The 15,605-nt window shown below is 44.8% G+C and overlaps 1 protein-coding gene across 1 annotated transcript in view; it reads left to right on the top strand.

Moving 5' to 3' along the window:
* The window catches only part of l1cama (L1 cell adhesion molecule, paralog a), a 97,868-nt gene that overhangs the window by 40,553 nt on the left and 41,710 nt on the right, over positions 1-15,605 (top strand). Inside the window, 10 exon segments of the mRNA XM_034172378.1 lie at positions 44-246; positions 1,698-1,820; positions 2,108-2,278; positions 3,002-3,116; positions 3,299-3,483; positions 12,915-13,046; positions 13,132-13,278; positions 13,365-13,476; positions 14,969-15,129; positions 15,356-15,515. Coding sequence (XP_034028269.1) covers positions 44-246; positions 1,698-1,820; positions 2,108-2,278; positions 3,002-3,116; positions 3,299-3,483; positions 12,915-13,046; positions 13,132-13,278; positions 13,365-13,476; positions 14,969-15,129; positions 15,356-15,515 — 1,509 coding nt within the window.

A 15,605-nucleotide genomic window follows, 5' to 3' on the forward strand; every position in this document is an offset into this window, starting at 1 on the left:
GTAATCATGCCATCAATCATGCTCAGTTCTGTCTGTCTTCAAGTTTCCGATGGACGAAGGATGGAGAGGAGTTCGACCCAGGCACTGATCCAGAGCTGAAGGTTACTGAGAGCTCTGGTTCGTTTGTATTCTATACACTCAGTATCACCATGGACAACCTGAAGCAGTACCAAGGCAAATATGTCTGCTATGCATTCAACGAGCTGGGAACAGCCGTGTCCAATGAGGCCATACTCAACATTGATGGTAAAAACAACACAGATAACAGTTTAATCAGCTTTTAATTACAGTAGCCATGGAGCAGGTAGACAAACTGGGGAAATTCTCCTGATGGTTCATAAATTAAACATACACATGCAAAGTGATTTATTTATTTTTGATTTGCAATAACTCCATTAGCCTTTGTGAGAGAAAACACATACTTTGAAATTTTATTTCATTTATCCTTTACTCATGTAGAGCTGGTAGCTCAGTGGGATAAGGAGTTGCACTGCCAATATCTAGACTGGGTTTGATTCCCAGTCAAGACAGACACAGTTCATCTGCATTGTGTCAGTCCATCCAGCAGTAAATGGATACCAGCCTCAGCTGGAGAAATGGCCTGTGTTGGACTGGCCTGTCCTCCAGGATTAGTCATAGATTGCTTTCTACTGTGGAATAAGTGGTATAAGCACCAATACCAATGGGCCTCATTGCCCAGTGGTATTGGTATTGGTATTGGCATAGTACTTACTGTGATACATTAGATCAAGTTCATTGGATCAAGAGTTAAAGATCTTGGCCATGTGAACAGTAAAAGCTCTTTACCCATTTTTTCTGTATGAAGATGCTTTGTAGTTCCCTCTGCAGACCTCTTGAGTTATTGATCCATAAGGACTAAGTAGTTTTAGCATATTATTAAGCAACTTGGAAGTCTGATTACCTAGACATAAACAGTCTTGGCAGTAGTAAATCTTAAAGTTATCAAAGACTAACCATTTGAATTTCTCTCAAATTTGTCAGTCAGGTAAGGTGTTTGATCCTGAAATGGTGTCATGCATTCCTGCAACAAACTTTTCCATGCCAGTGCCAAAGAAATCCAAACATTTGCTGTTACAGTTCGAATCACTGCATTTCAGCATTTTTTCAAAAGATGACAGTTTTGGTGTTAGTAATTGAATAAGTTCCTTCAAAATTCAGAGGAGTGAGCTGACTTGTTGATGAGCAGTCGCGGAACTTTATTGCCCTGCTCCTGACAGACCTCAGAGAGATGTCATCCAGAACATCATTACATGCAATTACATGATCATCAGCACCTTATCAGACTTATGTGTGTGCACACAAAAGTAAAGAGCACCTTCTTTTATCCATCCACCTGTGTAACTGGCTCTCTCCTGGGTGACCTCCTTCCTTCAGTTTCCCTGACAACTGTTTCCCCAGAAACGCTCCTGAGTTGATGTCATGTGAAGTACTCCTCAGTGGCTCCTGTGGGTTATCAACAGTGTGCACAGGGGAGGGGTAGCCTTACATTTATTTGTCTTCTGGGAGACAAAAGGCAACCTGGTGACTTCTAAATATGCGTTTCTTCAAATCCTTGAAGTTCCCCAAGAGAGGAAAATGAGTTTATTTTGAATTGTGATGTGGTAGCCTCTTTTTTCATTATGTGTGTATGTATGTATGATTACATGTATGATTTTTCTTTTGTGGCCTCTCTTTAGTCCTTCCTACTCAGCAGAAGGAAAAAAAGGTCCAATTGAAGGAAGAGGAGGGAAACAGCGTTGTTCTGAAGTGTAACCCGCCGCCGAGCTCTATGGAGCCCATCATTCACTGGATGGACTGGAGTGAGTACATTATATCTGTCCATCTCTTTGTAGTCCACTCTTCCTGTCTCATCAGTAACCCTGCATATTTTTCCTTGAATGCTTGTTCATCTTAGCTGTTTTTTTTTAACGTGGTCTAATTTTCCACTCAACTTTGACTCCTCATTATCATAATTTCTCCATTTCTGTGTCAGTGGCATCCGCATGCTCATCGCATCCACTGTGTCTCTGGAATTACATTTGGTGTCTAATTTTGTCTCTAATGATTTTCTTTCTGTTTCTCTCATCCTGTCTCAATGTCTTCTCAGAACTACACCATATCCAGCTAAGCGAGCGGGTGACAGTGGGGAAGGATGGCAATTTGTACTTTGCCCATTTGACGACAGAAGACAGTAGGGAAGACTACACTTGCAATGTGCAGTATTTAGCAACACGTACCATTCTGGCCAAGGAGCCCATCACTCTTCTTGTTAACCCCTGTGAGTCTGGCATGAGATAAACTACATTCAACTGAAGTGGAGTTTATTCAACTGATATCAGCTGAACTGGGCTTGATGTCTGACTTCATCATTAGTCTATGGTTGTCTGTATTCACATTTTTAAATTTGTGGTCAATATATTTGGAATATACTCAACATAGTACACAGAAATTTCAGCTGCAGTTTGATATATATATATATATATATATATATATATATATATATATATATATATATATATATATATATATATATATATATATATATATATATATATATATATATATATATATATATATATATATATATATATATATATGAAAACAACTGATGTTTGTTAAAATCCACTTATGTCCATGTGGTGTGGAATGTGTTCTGCTGACCAAAGCAATAACCACTTTCTGCAGTCAGTCCCAGAGCCAGTGGAAAGGTGGGGGGCATATCTCCTCCTCAGCCTGGCAATAATAAGATGCAGCTCACACTGAGGCATGGTGGCACCATCTGTGGCCCAAACAGAGGTCAGGAAGATGAGGACATGTTAACACAACACCTCTGTGTGAAGAGAAAATCTGTATGATGATAAGATCAAGTCGTCGCCACACGATTGGATAGATTACATGTGTGTGTTGGTCTAAAGTGGCTGCTGTATCAGTAGCAGTATGAAATGTTTTGTCATGCATATGCATCAAGCTGTCTCTTCCTGTGCCCGCTCTGTGTCTTCAGCTAACTCAGTTCTGTGGAACAGGAGGCCCCAGATGATGAGGCCTACTGGATCACACAGCACTTATCATACCCTCAGAGGCCAAACCCTGGACATAGAGTGCATCGTCCAAGGCCTGTAAGTGTGTATGTGTGTTTCTGCCCCCTTCAGTCAGAAAACCTGAGCTGCTTCTTTCATCAGTCTTCCAGGCATCTTACTATTCTCTTACTATTGTCTGCTTCTGCTTCTCCTCACTGTCTCCACACCTTTTGTGTTCATTTTTTAAATTAATTTCACTTTCTCACATGCTTCCTCTTCAGTCCTACTCCCACAGTGTCATGGCTGAGGAAGGATGGCGAATTGTCTGAATCACGGACCAGCAAAGAAATGTTTGACCGTCGCTTGCGATTCACAAATATCTCAGAGAGCGATGGCGGCGAGTACCAGTGCATAGCTGAGAATTCACAGGGCAAAGTTATGCACACTTACATCGTGTCTGTGGAGGGTATGTCACGCACTAATCGGTTACAAATGAAAGCCTGAACCAGTTTCTCTGAGTTGTCATGTGAAATAAATGATCTGACTGTGGACTGTGCCCTTTAAATGATAATAAAACCTTGTTAGCGATGTTATTAATATGAATTTATAAATTAATATATGCATCAAGGATAACACCAAAATTTGGGACTAGATTTTGGACATATGGTGACTCTGGACACAGAAAGGCATCTTTCCTCTGTTTTTGGGTCCTCATTAAATCATTTGTTATCAGACTTTAATCTCCAGTGGAGAGAAAAATGTAAAATTACATATCACTGCATGTATATATGAATGGTCAGAGAACAGATTCTTCTTGACGTTTCTGAGCAGCAGCATGTATCAGTGAAAATCAAAGCAGTGGTCCAACGATTAAAACTTTTTGAACCTCTGACAAACTTTTTCTACAGTTAGATTTTAAACAACCTGCAAATACAGTTCAGTTCAATTTATTTATACAGTACCAAATTACAACATATGCCACCTCAAAGCACTATACACAAATGAGGACCACGATTCCAAGCAGACCAGATTCAGAGAGGTGACCATCTGCTGTGGCCATATTAACAAAGTTGGAATGGCATGGAAAATGCAAATAAAACAAACAACAAAAACAAAAATGCAGTGATTCTTACATTTACTTTGACTTTTATTTCTTTGCAGAGAGTATGAACCCAAGATATTTCATGTGGTTTTTAGTTCTGGTTACCTTAATTTAATTGTTAATATATACATCCATTCCTACATTTAAAGTCTGCAACATGTTCCAAAAAAGTTGGGACACTAAAGCATTCACCACTTTGTAATATTGCCATTCCTTCTCACAACACTTAAAAGATGTTTTGTCATTGAGAATACCAAGCCATGAAATGTGTCGTTATTTGTCCCATTCTTCCTCCAACCACATTTTTAAAGGTGTGAAACAATACAGGGTTGTCATTGTTGCATTTTTTTTCTTTTCTTTTTTGTTTAAAAAAATTTCCACACAGTCTCTTTTGTTGATAGGTCTGGACTCCAGGCAATCCACTTCAGTACCCTTATCCACTTATTCCACAGCCATGGCTTTGTAAAGTGTGCAAAAATGGTTTTGCATTGTCTTTCTGAAAAATGGATGAAACTCCTTGGAAAAGATGTAGTCTTGAAAGCATCATATGTTGATCTAAAATCTCAATGTAGTTTTACTGCCATCGCAGAAGTGTAAGTGACCTTTGTTAAGGGCAGTGACACAACACCATACTATGACAGACCCTGGCTTTGGACTATTGCTGATAACAGTCTGAATGGTCCTTTACATACAACCCCTGGCAAAAATTATGGAATCACCGGCCTCGGAGGATGTTCATTCAGTTGTTTAATTTTGTAGAAAAAAAGCAGATCACAGACATGACACAAAACTAAAGTCATTTCAAATGGCAGCTTTCTGGCTTTAAGAAACACTATAAGAAATCAGGAAAAATTGTGGCAGTCAGTAACGGTTACTTTTTTAGACCAAGTAGAAGGAAAAAATATGGAATCACTCAATTCTGAGGAAAAAATATGGAATCATGAAAAAACAAAAGAACGCTCCAACACATCACTAGTATTTTGTTGCACCACCTCTGGCTTTTATACAGCTTGCAGTCTCTGAGGCATGGACTTAATGAGTGACAAACAGTACTCTTCATCATCTGGCTCCAACTTTCTCTGATTGCTGTTGCCAGATCAGCTTTGCAGGTTGGAGCCTTGTCATGGACCATTTTCTTCAACTTCCACCAAAGATTTTCAATTGGATTAAGATCCGGACTATTTGCAGGCCATGACATTGACCCTATGTGTCTTTTTGCTAGGAATGTTTTCACAGTTTTTGCTCTATGGCAAGATGCATTATCATCTTGAAAAATGATTTCATCATCCCCAAACATCCTTTCAATTGATGGGATAAGAAAAGTGTCCAAAATATCAACGTAAACTTGTGCATTTATTGATGATGTAATGACAGCCATCTCCCCAGTGCCTTTACCTGACATGCAGCCCCATATCATCAATGACTGTGGAAATTTACATGTTCTCTTCAGGCAGTCATCTTTATAAATCTCATTGGAATGGCACCAAACAAAAGTTCCAGCATCATCAACTTGCCCAATGCAGATTCGAGATTCATCACTGAATATGACTTTCATCCAGTCATCCACTGTTGTGTGGGCCGCCAGAAGAGGAGGTACTGCTGGCCCACCACCAGAGGGCGCCCTGCCTGAAGTGCGGGCTTCAGGCACGAGAGGGCGCTGCCCCCATGGACACAACCGGGAGTGACAGCTGTCACACATCTATTGACCATTCATTTGCGCCCCCTGTTGTGGGTCCGTGTCACTACACTTTCTCCAAGAGGATATCTCGGCCAACGTCATGGATCCCGAGGGGCGTCAACCATCTGTTGGACAACCAATGGAAGAGCAGGGTGCACAGGCGTCGGCTGGAGGTGTGATTGGTGAGTTGCAGCATATCCTCACCGCCTTTACCGCTCGGATGGACCTGATGACCGAGCAAAACATCATCCTTAATCGCAGGATGGAGACTCTCACTGCGCAGGTGGAAGCGCGCGCTCAGGGCGCTGCTGCAGCTCCTCCTCCTGCCGACCCGGTGCCGAATACAGACATTCCACTGGTCATTCAACGACCCCCCCCACCATCCCCTGAAGCATACATAATTCCCCCAGAGCCGTACGGAGGTTGTGTGGAGACGTGCGCGGACTTTCTTGTGTTCGCTCGTCTTTGCACAGCGTCCCGTGATGTACGCGTCTGACGCCAGTATGGTGGCTTACGTGGTTAATTTGCTTCGAGGTGAGGCACGCGCTTGGGCTACAGCGCTTTGGGAACAAAGTTCACGGCTCCTTGCCTCTTATACTGGGTTTGTGAGGGAGCTCAGGACTGTTTTTGATCACCCTAACAGAGGCGAAACTGCGTCTACCGTGCTGCTGTCAATGAGACAGGGGCGCCGGAGCGCAGCCGAATATGCAGTCGACTTCCGCATCATGGCTGTGAGATCCGGCTGGAATATGACTGCGCTCCGCACCGCCTTCATAAACTGTCGTCGGTCCTGAAGGAGCACCTGGTGGCTAAGGAGGAACCGCGGAATTTGGCTGAGCTTATCGATTTGGTTATATGATTGGACAATCGGTTAGAAGAACGCCGACGGGAGCGAGGCGAAGGGTGTGGTCAGGCACAAGCCGTCCCTCTTCCTCCCGGGTCCGAAAGAGAGCCGTCTTCCCCACGCTCCACAGCCACAGCGCTCCGTGTGGCTACAGCTCCCCCTGCTGACGATGCTAGGGACACGAGCAGGGCCACATTCAGACAGAGGAGGCTGGTCCGCGGGGAGTGCTTTGTCTGCGGCTCGAGTGAGCATCAGCAGAGAGTCTGCCCCAAACGGTCAAAACACAAACGCCCGCCCTTAGAGACTGGGCTGAGGGGGGGTCAAAACATTCACGTGGGTCATACACAACACGACTCCCAGTTACAATCCTGAGCGGGGATTTAACCCTTCAAGCCCCAGCACTGATGGACACGGGGTCAGAAGGGAATCTGCTGGATAGCAGATGGGCAAGGGAGGTAGGGCTCCTGCAGTGGTTGTTGGAGAACCGCTGTTTGTGAAGGGTGAGAAGTGTGAGTTTCACCGCACCTCTTTGTCCTTCCTGGGGTTCATCATCTCCTCCAACTCCATCGCCTCTGATCCAGCCAAGGTTGCGGCGGTGAGAGATTGGCCCCAACCAACAAGCCGTAGGAACTGCAACAGTTCCTCGGCTTTGCAAATTCTACAGGAGGTTCATTAAGGGCTACAGTCAGGTAGTTAGCCCCCTGACAGCCCTGACCTCTTCCAAAAGTCCCCTTCACCTGGTCGGATCGGTGCGAAGCCCGCGTTCAAGGAGTTGAAACGCCGGTTCTCGTCTGCACCAGTTCTGGTGCAGCCCGACCCTAGCTGCCAGTTCGTGGTTGAAGATGGACGCCTCGGACTCAGGGATAGGAGCCGTGCTATCCCAGAGCGGAGAGACCGATAGGTGCTTCACCCGTGTGCCTACTTTTCTCGCAGGTTGACCCCAGCTGAATGGAACTATGACGTCGGCAATCGAGAACTCCTTGCGGTGAAAGAGGCTCTTGAGGAGTGGAGACACCTGTTGGAGGGAGCGTCTGTGCCGTTCACGGTTTTCACTGACCATCGAACCTGAGTATATCAGGACCCGCCAAGCGGCTGAACCCCAGGCAAGCCCGCTGGTCACTGTTCTTCGGGCGTTTTGACTTACGAATCACCTACCGCCCCGGGACCAAGAACCAGAGATCGCATGCCTTGTCCCGGGTGCATGAAGATGAGGTCAAGACTGAGCTGTCGGATCCACCGGAGCCCATCATTCCGGAGTCCACTATCATGGCCACCCTCACCTGGGACGTGGAGAAGACCATCCGGGAGGCCCTGGCACGGAGCCCGGACCCCGGAACTGGACCAAAGAACCATTTATACATCCCACCAGAGGCCAGAGCTGCAGTCTTGGACTTCTGTCATGGTTCCAAGCTCTCCTGTCATCCAGGGGTGTGTAGGACCGTGGCAGTTGTCCGGCAGCGCTTCTGGTGGGCGTCTATGGAGGCCGACGTCCGGGAGTATGTCCAGGCCTGCACCACCTGTGCCAGGGGCAAGGCAGACCACTCCAAGACACAAGGACTTCTGCAACCTCTTCCAGTGCCTCGTCGCCCCTGGTCTCACATTGGCCTGGACTTTGTCACGGGCCTCCCGCCGTCCCAGGGCATGACGACCATCTTCACGATAAGTGGACCGTTTCTCCAAGGCGGCCCACTTTGTGCCCTCCCGAAGCTCCCTACGGCCCAGGAGACAGCATACCTTCTGGTCCACCACGTCGTACGTCTGCATGGGATACAACTGACATTGTCTCGGACCGTGGTCCTCAGTTCTCCTCCACAGGTTTGGAGGAGTTTCTGCAGAGAACTGGGGGCCAATGTGAGCCTCTCGTCCGGGTATCACCCTCAGACGAATGGACAGGCAGAGCGGGCCAACCAAGAACTTGAACAGGCCCTCCGCTGTGTTACATCCACGCACCTGTCGGCCTGGAGTCACCATCTGGCCTGAATCGAGTACGCCCATAACAGCCAGGTGTCCTCTGCCACCGGCCTCTCCCCGTTTGAGGTGTGTCTGGGGTACCAGCCCTCATTGTTCCCCGTGGTGGAGGGAGAAGTCGGTGTGCCCTCGGTCCAGGCCCACCTGCGAAGATGCCTTCGGGTGTGGCGCACCGCCCGTTCTGCCTTGTTGAAGGCCCGGACGAGGGCTAAGGCCCATGCAGACCGCTGGCGTTCCCCGGCCCCTGCTTACCAGCCCGGGCAGGAGCTATGGCTTTCAACGAAGGACATCCCCTTACAAGTGGACTCCCCAAAGTTGAAGGAACGATACATCGGGCCGTTTAGGATCCTTAAAGTGCTCAGCCTGGCCGCAGTGAAGCCGGCAGCTGTAGCTTCACTGCGGATCCACCCGGTCTTTCATGTCTCCCGCATCAAGCCATACCACACCTCAACCCTCTGCACTCCTGGACTGGCGCCGCCTCCTGCCCGGATCAACGATGGGGAGCTTGCATGGACGGTTCACAGGCTCCTGGATGTCCATCGGAAGGGCCGGGGGTTTCAGTATTTGGTGGACTGGGAGGGGTATGGACCTGAAGAATGCTCCTGGGTGAAGAGGAGCTTCATCCTGGACCCGGACCTCCTGGCCGACTTCTACCGACGTCACCCGGACAAGCCTGGTCGGGCGCCAGGAGGCGCCCGTTGAGGGGGGGGTCCTGTTGTGTGGGCCGCCAGAAGAGGAGGTACTGCTGGCCCACCACCAGAGGGCGCCCTGCCTGAAGTGCGGGCTTCAGGCATGAGAGGGCGCTGCCGCCACGGACACAACCGGGAGTGACAGCTGTCACACATCAACTCATGACAGCTGTCACCCATCTTCATTTCATCACTCCATAAAAGCCGGATGTCATCTCCACCTCGCTGCTGAGATATCATCTACCTGTGAAGGTACTTTTCTCTGCTGACCTAAATCATTGAATAATAACCTGAACTTCTTTGCAGCCGTATTCCTGTGGCGTTTCATTATCTGTGGATTGGCGTTTGGTGTGAACAGCGACGCTTCGCTTCACACCCAAACCAGATAAGTGGTTAGACAGGAGCTGCACGAGTGTGTGATTAGAGGTGGAGGTGACTTTCCACCTTCTGACTGTTTTTGTTACTGGGTGTGCACACACCCACATCTCACTGTTTGTGCTCCTTGCCAGCAGTACCAGATCTGACAGTCGGGGAAGGTGATGACCTGGGAATTCGGGACTTGGCGGCTCCAGTATTCTCCGGGTTCTGTGGCGGTGGAAATCGTGTGATTCCGGCTCTTCTCAGGACAGACGTCTTCTATCCTCGAGCCTGCCCACACATCACCTTGGTGTATTGACTCAGATTCTGTGATTGCCTGTATAATCGTTGTGCACATTCACAACATTAAATTGTTACCTTTGGCTCATCTATTGACCGTTCATTTGTGCCCCCTGTTGTGGGTCCGTGTCACTACACTTTCCCCAATAATCCACAGTCCACGATTGCTTTTCCTTAGCCCATTGTAACCTTGTTTTTTTCTGTTTAGGTGTTAATGATGGCTTTTGTTTAGCTTTTCTGTATGTAAATCCCATTTCCTTTAGGCGGTTTCTTACAGTTCAGTCACAGACATTGACTCCAGTTTCCTTCCATTCATTCCTCATTTGTTTTGTTGTGCATTTTCGATTTTTGAGACATATTGCTTTAAGTTTTCTGTCTTGACGCTTTGATGTCTTCCTTGGTCTACCAGTATGTTTGCCTTTAACAACCTTCCCATGTTGTTTGTATTTGGTCCAGAGTTTAGACACAGCTGACTGTGAACAACCAACATCTTTTGCAACATTGCGTGATGATTTACCCTCTTTTAAGAGTTTGATAATCCTCTCCTTTGTTTCAATTGACATCTCTCGTGTTGGAGCCATGATTCATGTCAGTCCACTTGGTGCAACAGCTCTCCAAGGTGTGATCACTCCTTTTTAGATGCAGACTAACGAGCAGATCTGATTTGATGCAGGTGTTCATTTTGGGGATGAAAATTTACAGGGTGATTCCATAATTTATTCCTCAGAATTGAGTGAGTCCATATTTTTTTCCCTCTGCTTGGTCTAAAAAAGTAACCGTTACTGACTGCCACAATTATTTCCTGATTTCTTATAGTGTTTCTTAAAGCCAGAAAGTTGCCATTTGAAATGACTTTAGTTTTGTGTCATGTCTGTGATCTGCTTTTTTTCTACAAATTTAAACAACTGAATGAACATCCTCCGAGGCCGGTGATTCCATAATTTTTGCCAGGGGTTGTAGTTGGTCTGGGGCACACAATGTCCATTTCCTGGAATACTGACACATGTTTTCACTGTGTGATGCTCCTACCCAGAGAAGTTGATGGTCAAAGGACAAATGAAATGAAGTTAACCAAACAAAATATATTTGGTATATTTAACCTTTATTTAACCAGGTTAGTCCCATTAAGAATGAGATCTCTTTTGCAAAGGAGACCTGGGCAATTATAAAGTTTCCAATTCACCTAACCTGCATGTCTTTAAATGTGGGAGGAAATTTATGGGGAGAACATGCAAACTCCACACAGAAAAGCCACAAGTGGGAATCGAACCCATGACCTTCTTGCTGTGAGACAACAGTGCTAACCACTAATCCACTGTGCTGCCACTATACTGTATGTAATGAAACAGATGAAAAGTAACTGTAAATTTTATTTTCTTTTTTGTTGTTTTGTGTTTTTGCATTTACCATACCATTCCAACTCTTTCTGATTTGGGTTTTAAAAGTTCATTGGAAGTGAAAGAAAACAGATGAGTTTTATTTTGGATTTAAATAACTCAGCAGAATGACTCTAAAGATTCTCATCACATCAGGCAAACTATCCAAGATACAAGGTGAAAAATAAAAAAAAAAGCTCTAAATCCCGCTGATTTCTTCTTTACCTTTGCAAAACACAGCAATACTGCATTTTGATAATGCAGCACATCACCTGGTACATACAGTTTTATATGATCAATCAGATGAGAGACATTTTGCATTTGCGCAATATCTCTAAAATTAGAAAGGTCTTGTCTCAGAGTGATGCTGAAAAACTAATTCATGCATTTATTTCCTCTAGGTTGGACTATTGTAATTCATTATTATCAGGTTGTCCTAAAGGTTCCCTGAAAAGCCTTCAGTTAATTCAAAATGCTGCAGCTAGAGTACTAACGGGGACTAGAAGGAGAGAGCATATCTCACCCATATTGGCTTCTCTTCATTGGCTTCCTGTTAATTATAGAATAGAATTTAAAATTCTTCTTCTTACTTATAAGGTTTTGAATAATCAGGTCCCATCTTATCTTAGGGACCTCATAGTACCATATCACCCCAATAGAGCGCTTCGCTCTCAGACTGCAGGCTTACTTGTAGTTCCTAGGGTTTTTAAGAGTAGAATGGGAGGCAGAGCCTTCAGCTTTCAGGCTCCTCTTCTCTGGAACCAGCTCCCAATTCGGATCAGGGAGACAGACACCCTCTCTACTTTTAAGATTAGGCTTAAAACTTTCCTTTTTGCTAAAGCTTATAGTTAGGGCTGGATCAGGTGACCCTGAACCATCCCTTAGTTATGCTGCTATAGACTTAGACTGCTGGGGGGTTCCCATGATGCACTGTGTGTTTCTTTCTCTTTTTGCTCTGTATGCACCACTCTGCATTTAATCATTAGTGATTGATCTCTGCTCCCCTCCACAGCATGTCTTTTCCTGATTCTCTCCCTCAGCCCCAACCAGTCCCAGCAGAAGACTGCCCCTCCCTGAGCCTGGTTCTGCTGGAGGTTTCTTCTTGTTAAAAGGGAGTTTTTCCTTCCCACTGTCGCCAAGTGCTTGCTCACAGGGGGTCGTTTTGACCGTTGGGGTTTTTCCGTAATTATTGTATGGCCTTGCCTTACAATATAAAGCGCCTTGGGGCAACTGTTTGTTGTGATTTGGCGCTATATAAATAAAATTGATTTGATTTGATAAGAGGGCACTCATCCATTTAGGACATCTTGTATTTTAACAACAGAACCTTAAAATTTGACCTCACATGGAAAGGAAGCCGAAGAAATGAGGCTAAAATCAGAGTAATATGATCAAATTTTCATTTCCAAGTTAGCACTCTGGCAGCAGCATTTTGAACCAAGTCAATACTAAGAAAAGAAGATATTCTAGCAATCCATTCTAGATGAAACAAAAGCATGAACCAGTGTCTCTGCACCATCCAGTAAGAAGACTTCTTTGCAGTGTTGTTCACATGATTTTATTTTATGTTTTATCCGGTGTAGCGGCTCCTTACTGGACCAAAGAACCCATCAGTCAGTTATACGCCCCGGGAGAGACAGTTAGACTGGACTGCCGGGCTGATGGCAGCCCCTCTCCAACCATCACCTGGACCATGAACGGAAACCCTCTCTCAAGTTTGTACACAAGCCAAACAACAAGCACCTACTGTATTTCAACACGTTCATACTAACTGAATGAATGAGTGCATTCTTTTAACAGCAAGTGACCAGGACCCCATTCACACTCTAATGACAAGTGGATCTCTGATCCTGAAGGATGTTAATTTTGAAGACACTGCCATCTACCAGTGCCGGGCTTCCAACAAGCATGGAACCATCCTCACCAACACCAATGTCTACGTCACTGGTGAGTGTTTGATCTGTGTATAGCCTTCTGAAAATGCTTTGAGTTTCACAGGGGTGAGTTTCATTTCTCTGTGTGTGTTATTTCAGAGCTACCACCACAGATCCTTACTGAAGATAGGATTTCTTACACAGTTACAGAGGGCCAGAAGGTATTAATGGAGTGTGAGACCTTTGGCTCTCCCAAACCTAAAGTCATATGGTGAGTGATCGTTGACCATTCTATTCTATTCTATTCTATAGGACACCTAAATAGATGCTTATCATTTGATTGGTGGATTGTATGTCACATGACTATCATAATTTGTCCCATTGTATGAGTGACATCATGTAGCATGCATTTTAGTTCTATTTACCATGCATTTTTGTCTCTATTGAACGCCTCAATTAGCTTTTCATAAAAACTCTTCCATGATACCAGGAAACTAAATCCAGCAGTCGCAGTGTTCATGAGGACATCTTTTGTGATTATAGAAGCACTTTTTGCTGGATTGGGGAAGGCAGACGTGTTTCCATATGGCTAAGATCCACAGTGTATTGGCGACTTGCCTACGGGGTGGAGTCAACTCCTGGGTGGACACAGACAGCTCTGTGCTTAGCTGCTGTCCACTTTCTGCTCTGAGAAGAAACACCAGTCTAATTTTACATAAATGTCATATAAAACAAGAAATGGAGGTTTTCCATTAGTGCGGTGGAAAGAATATTTTTATTTGTTGAAAGATGGAACATACCATTCAACGAGGTGTATGCAAATATTCTTACCATTGCACAAATAAACATTCTATTCTATTCTATTCAGTTGTCTGATTTAATTTTAACAAATGATAGAGACTTACTAATATTGCTTATGTACAGTAGAGCTTCATATGCATAAATTAACAGCCAAATACTGTTACATCTGGACTGTGACAGGGTTTTTTTTCTTCTCAGTGTGGCAGGCATCCCAGCACATTTTATTTAATCATTTAATGTATTCTGGGTACTGGATTTGTTAAAGTAGCATTTGAAATACAGAATGATGTGACTGTGGTGGTTGAAAAGTTTTATTTTGGGGGCAGGCTTGAATGAATGTCATGACAATATTGGGCTTTCAGTTATTTTGTTGAACTGTTCTGGTACACAAGGATGAATTTTGTTTGGGTTGTCTGAAAACAGTAGAGGGTACTGATTGAGCATTGATTGTATGCCAGTCAGTGCCCAGTCAGTACCCTCAACTTTACATATTTTAGTTCATCTAATTTAATTAGGAAAGTTCCTAATTTAGTGAAATGTCCTTCACGTATCTACATGTCAGCTGTGATAAGAGCTATTAAAATTGTCTAAATGATTAGGAAAGGTGCTTCAGCGTCTCTTTTAGGGTAGGGTACACAAACCACCCTTATTGAAAGGATACAATGAAGCCCCACAATTACTTGTAACATAATAAACATATAATATGAAATTAATAGTAATAATAATAAGACACAAAAATATAATAAATAAATAAATACCTAAAGGGTTGATTGAGAGAAAATATTAAGTTAGCTATCAAATAAAGGAATCATCCTGTTTTGTTGCTTTATTCCATTTTATGTTTGGTAGTTGTGAAAAAAGGCAAAATCTATTCACAAAGTCAGATGTTGAAACATAACATGACATGTCTACGCTGGGCGCATATACGTAAATGTCTGACCACAACTCTATCTCTTTTCCAGGGAGAGTGGGAGTACTTCTTACCTTCTGGCAGATTCCAGGATTAACCAGCTCACCAATGGTGGGCTTGAGATCTCTAATGTCACTCGTGACGACGAGGACCTATACACCTGCTCTGTGCACAACACCAACCTGTCAGTCAGAGCAGAACTGGAAGTGCTCAGTGAGTGTGACACACACACACACACACACACACACACACACACACACACACACACACACACACACACACACACACACACACACACACACACACACACACACACACACACACACACACACACACACACACACACACACACACACACACAGCATCCCTGTGCACCAGCTGTATTTGCACCTCATGCTGCATGTCTCATCACAGTTCGTGTCCTTCCTTTCATCTCCAGACAGGACAGTGATCGTGTCACCGCCACAGGCTCTGAAGGTGCAGTCTGGAAACACAGCAATCTTCACCTGCCAGGCCTTGGTTGACTCCAGACTCAGTCCTGCACTCATTCAGTGGAGGAAGAGTGGTCAGAAGCTCTTTCAGTCTGACAGTGAAGACAAGTAAGATGAGATTCTGGTCATTCCCTGAGGGAGGTGTAGCTAACCGCAGGGATGCTATGGTTTCCCCTCACTTCCACACAAGCAATAAGG

Source organism: Thalassophryne amazonica, chromosome 6 (genome assembly GCF_902500255.1).
Source record: "Thalassophryne amazonica chromosome 6, fThaAma1.1, whole genome shotgun sequence".
Lineage (NCBI taxonomy): Eukaryota > Metazoa > Chordata > Actinopteri > Batrachoidiformes > Batrachoididae > Thalassophryne > Thalassophryne amazonica.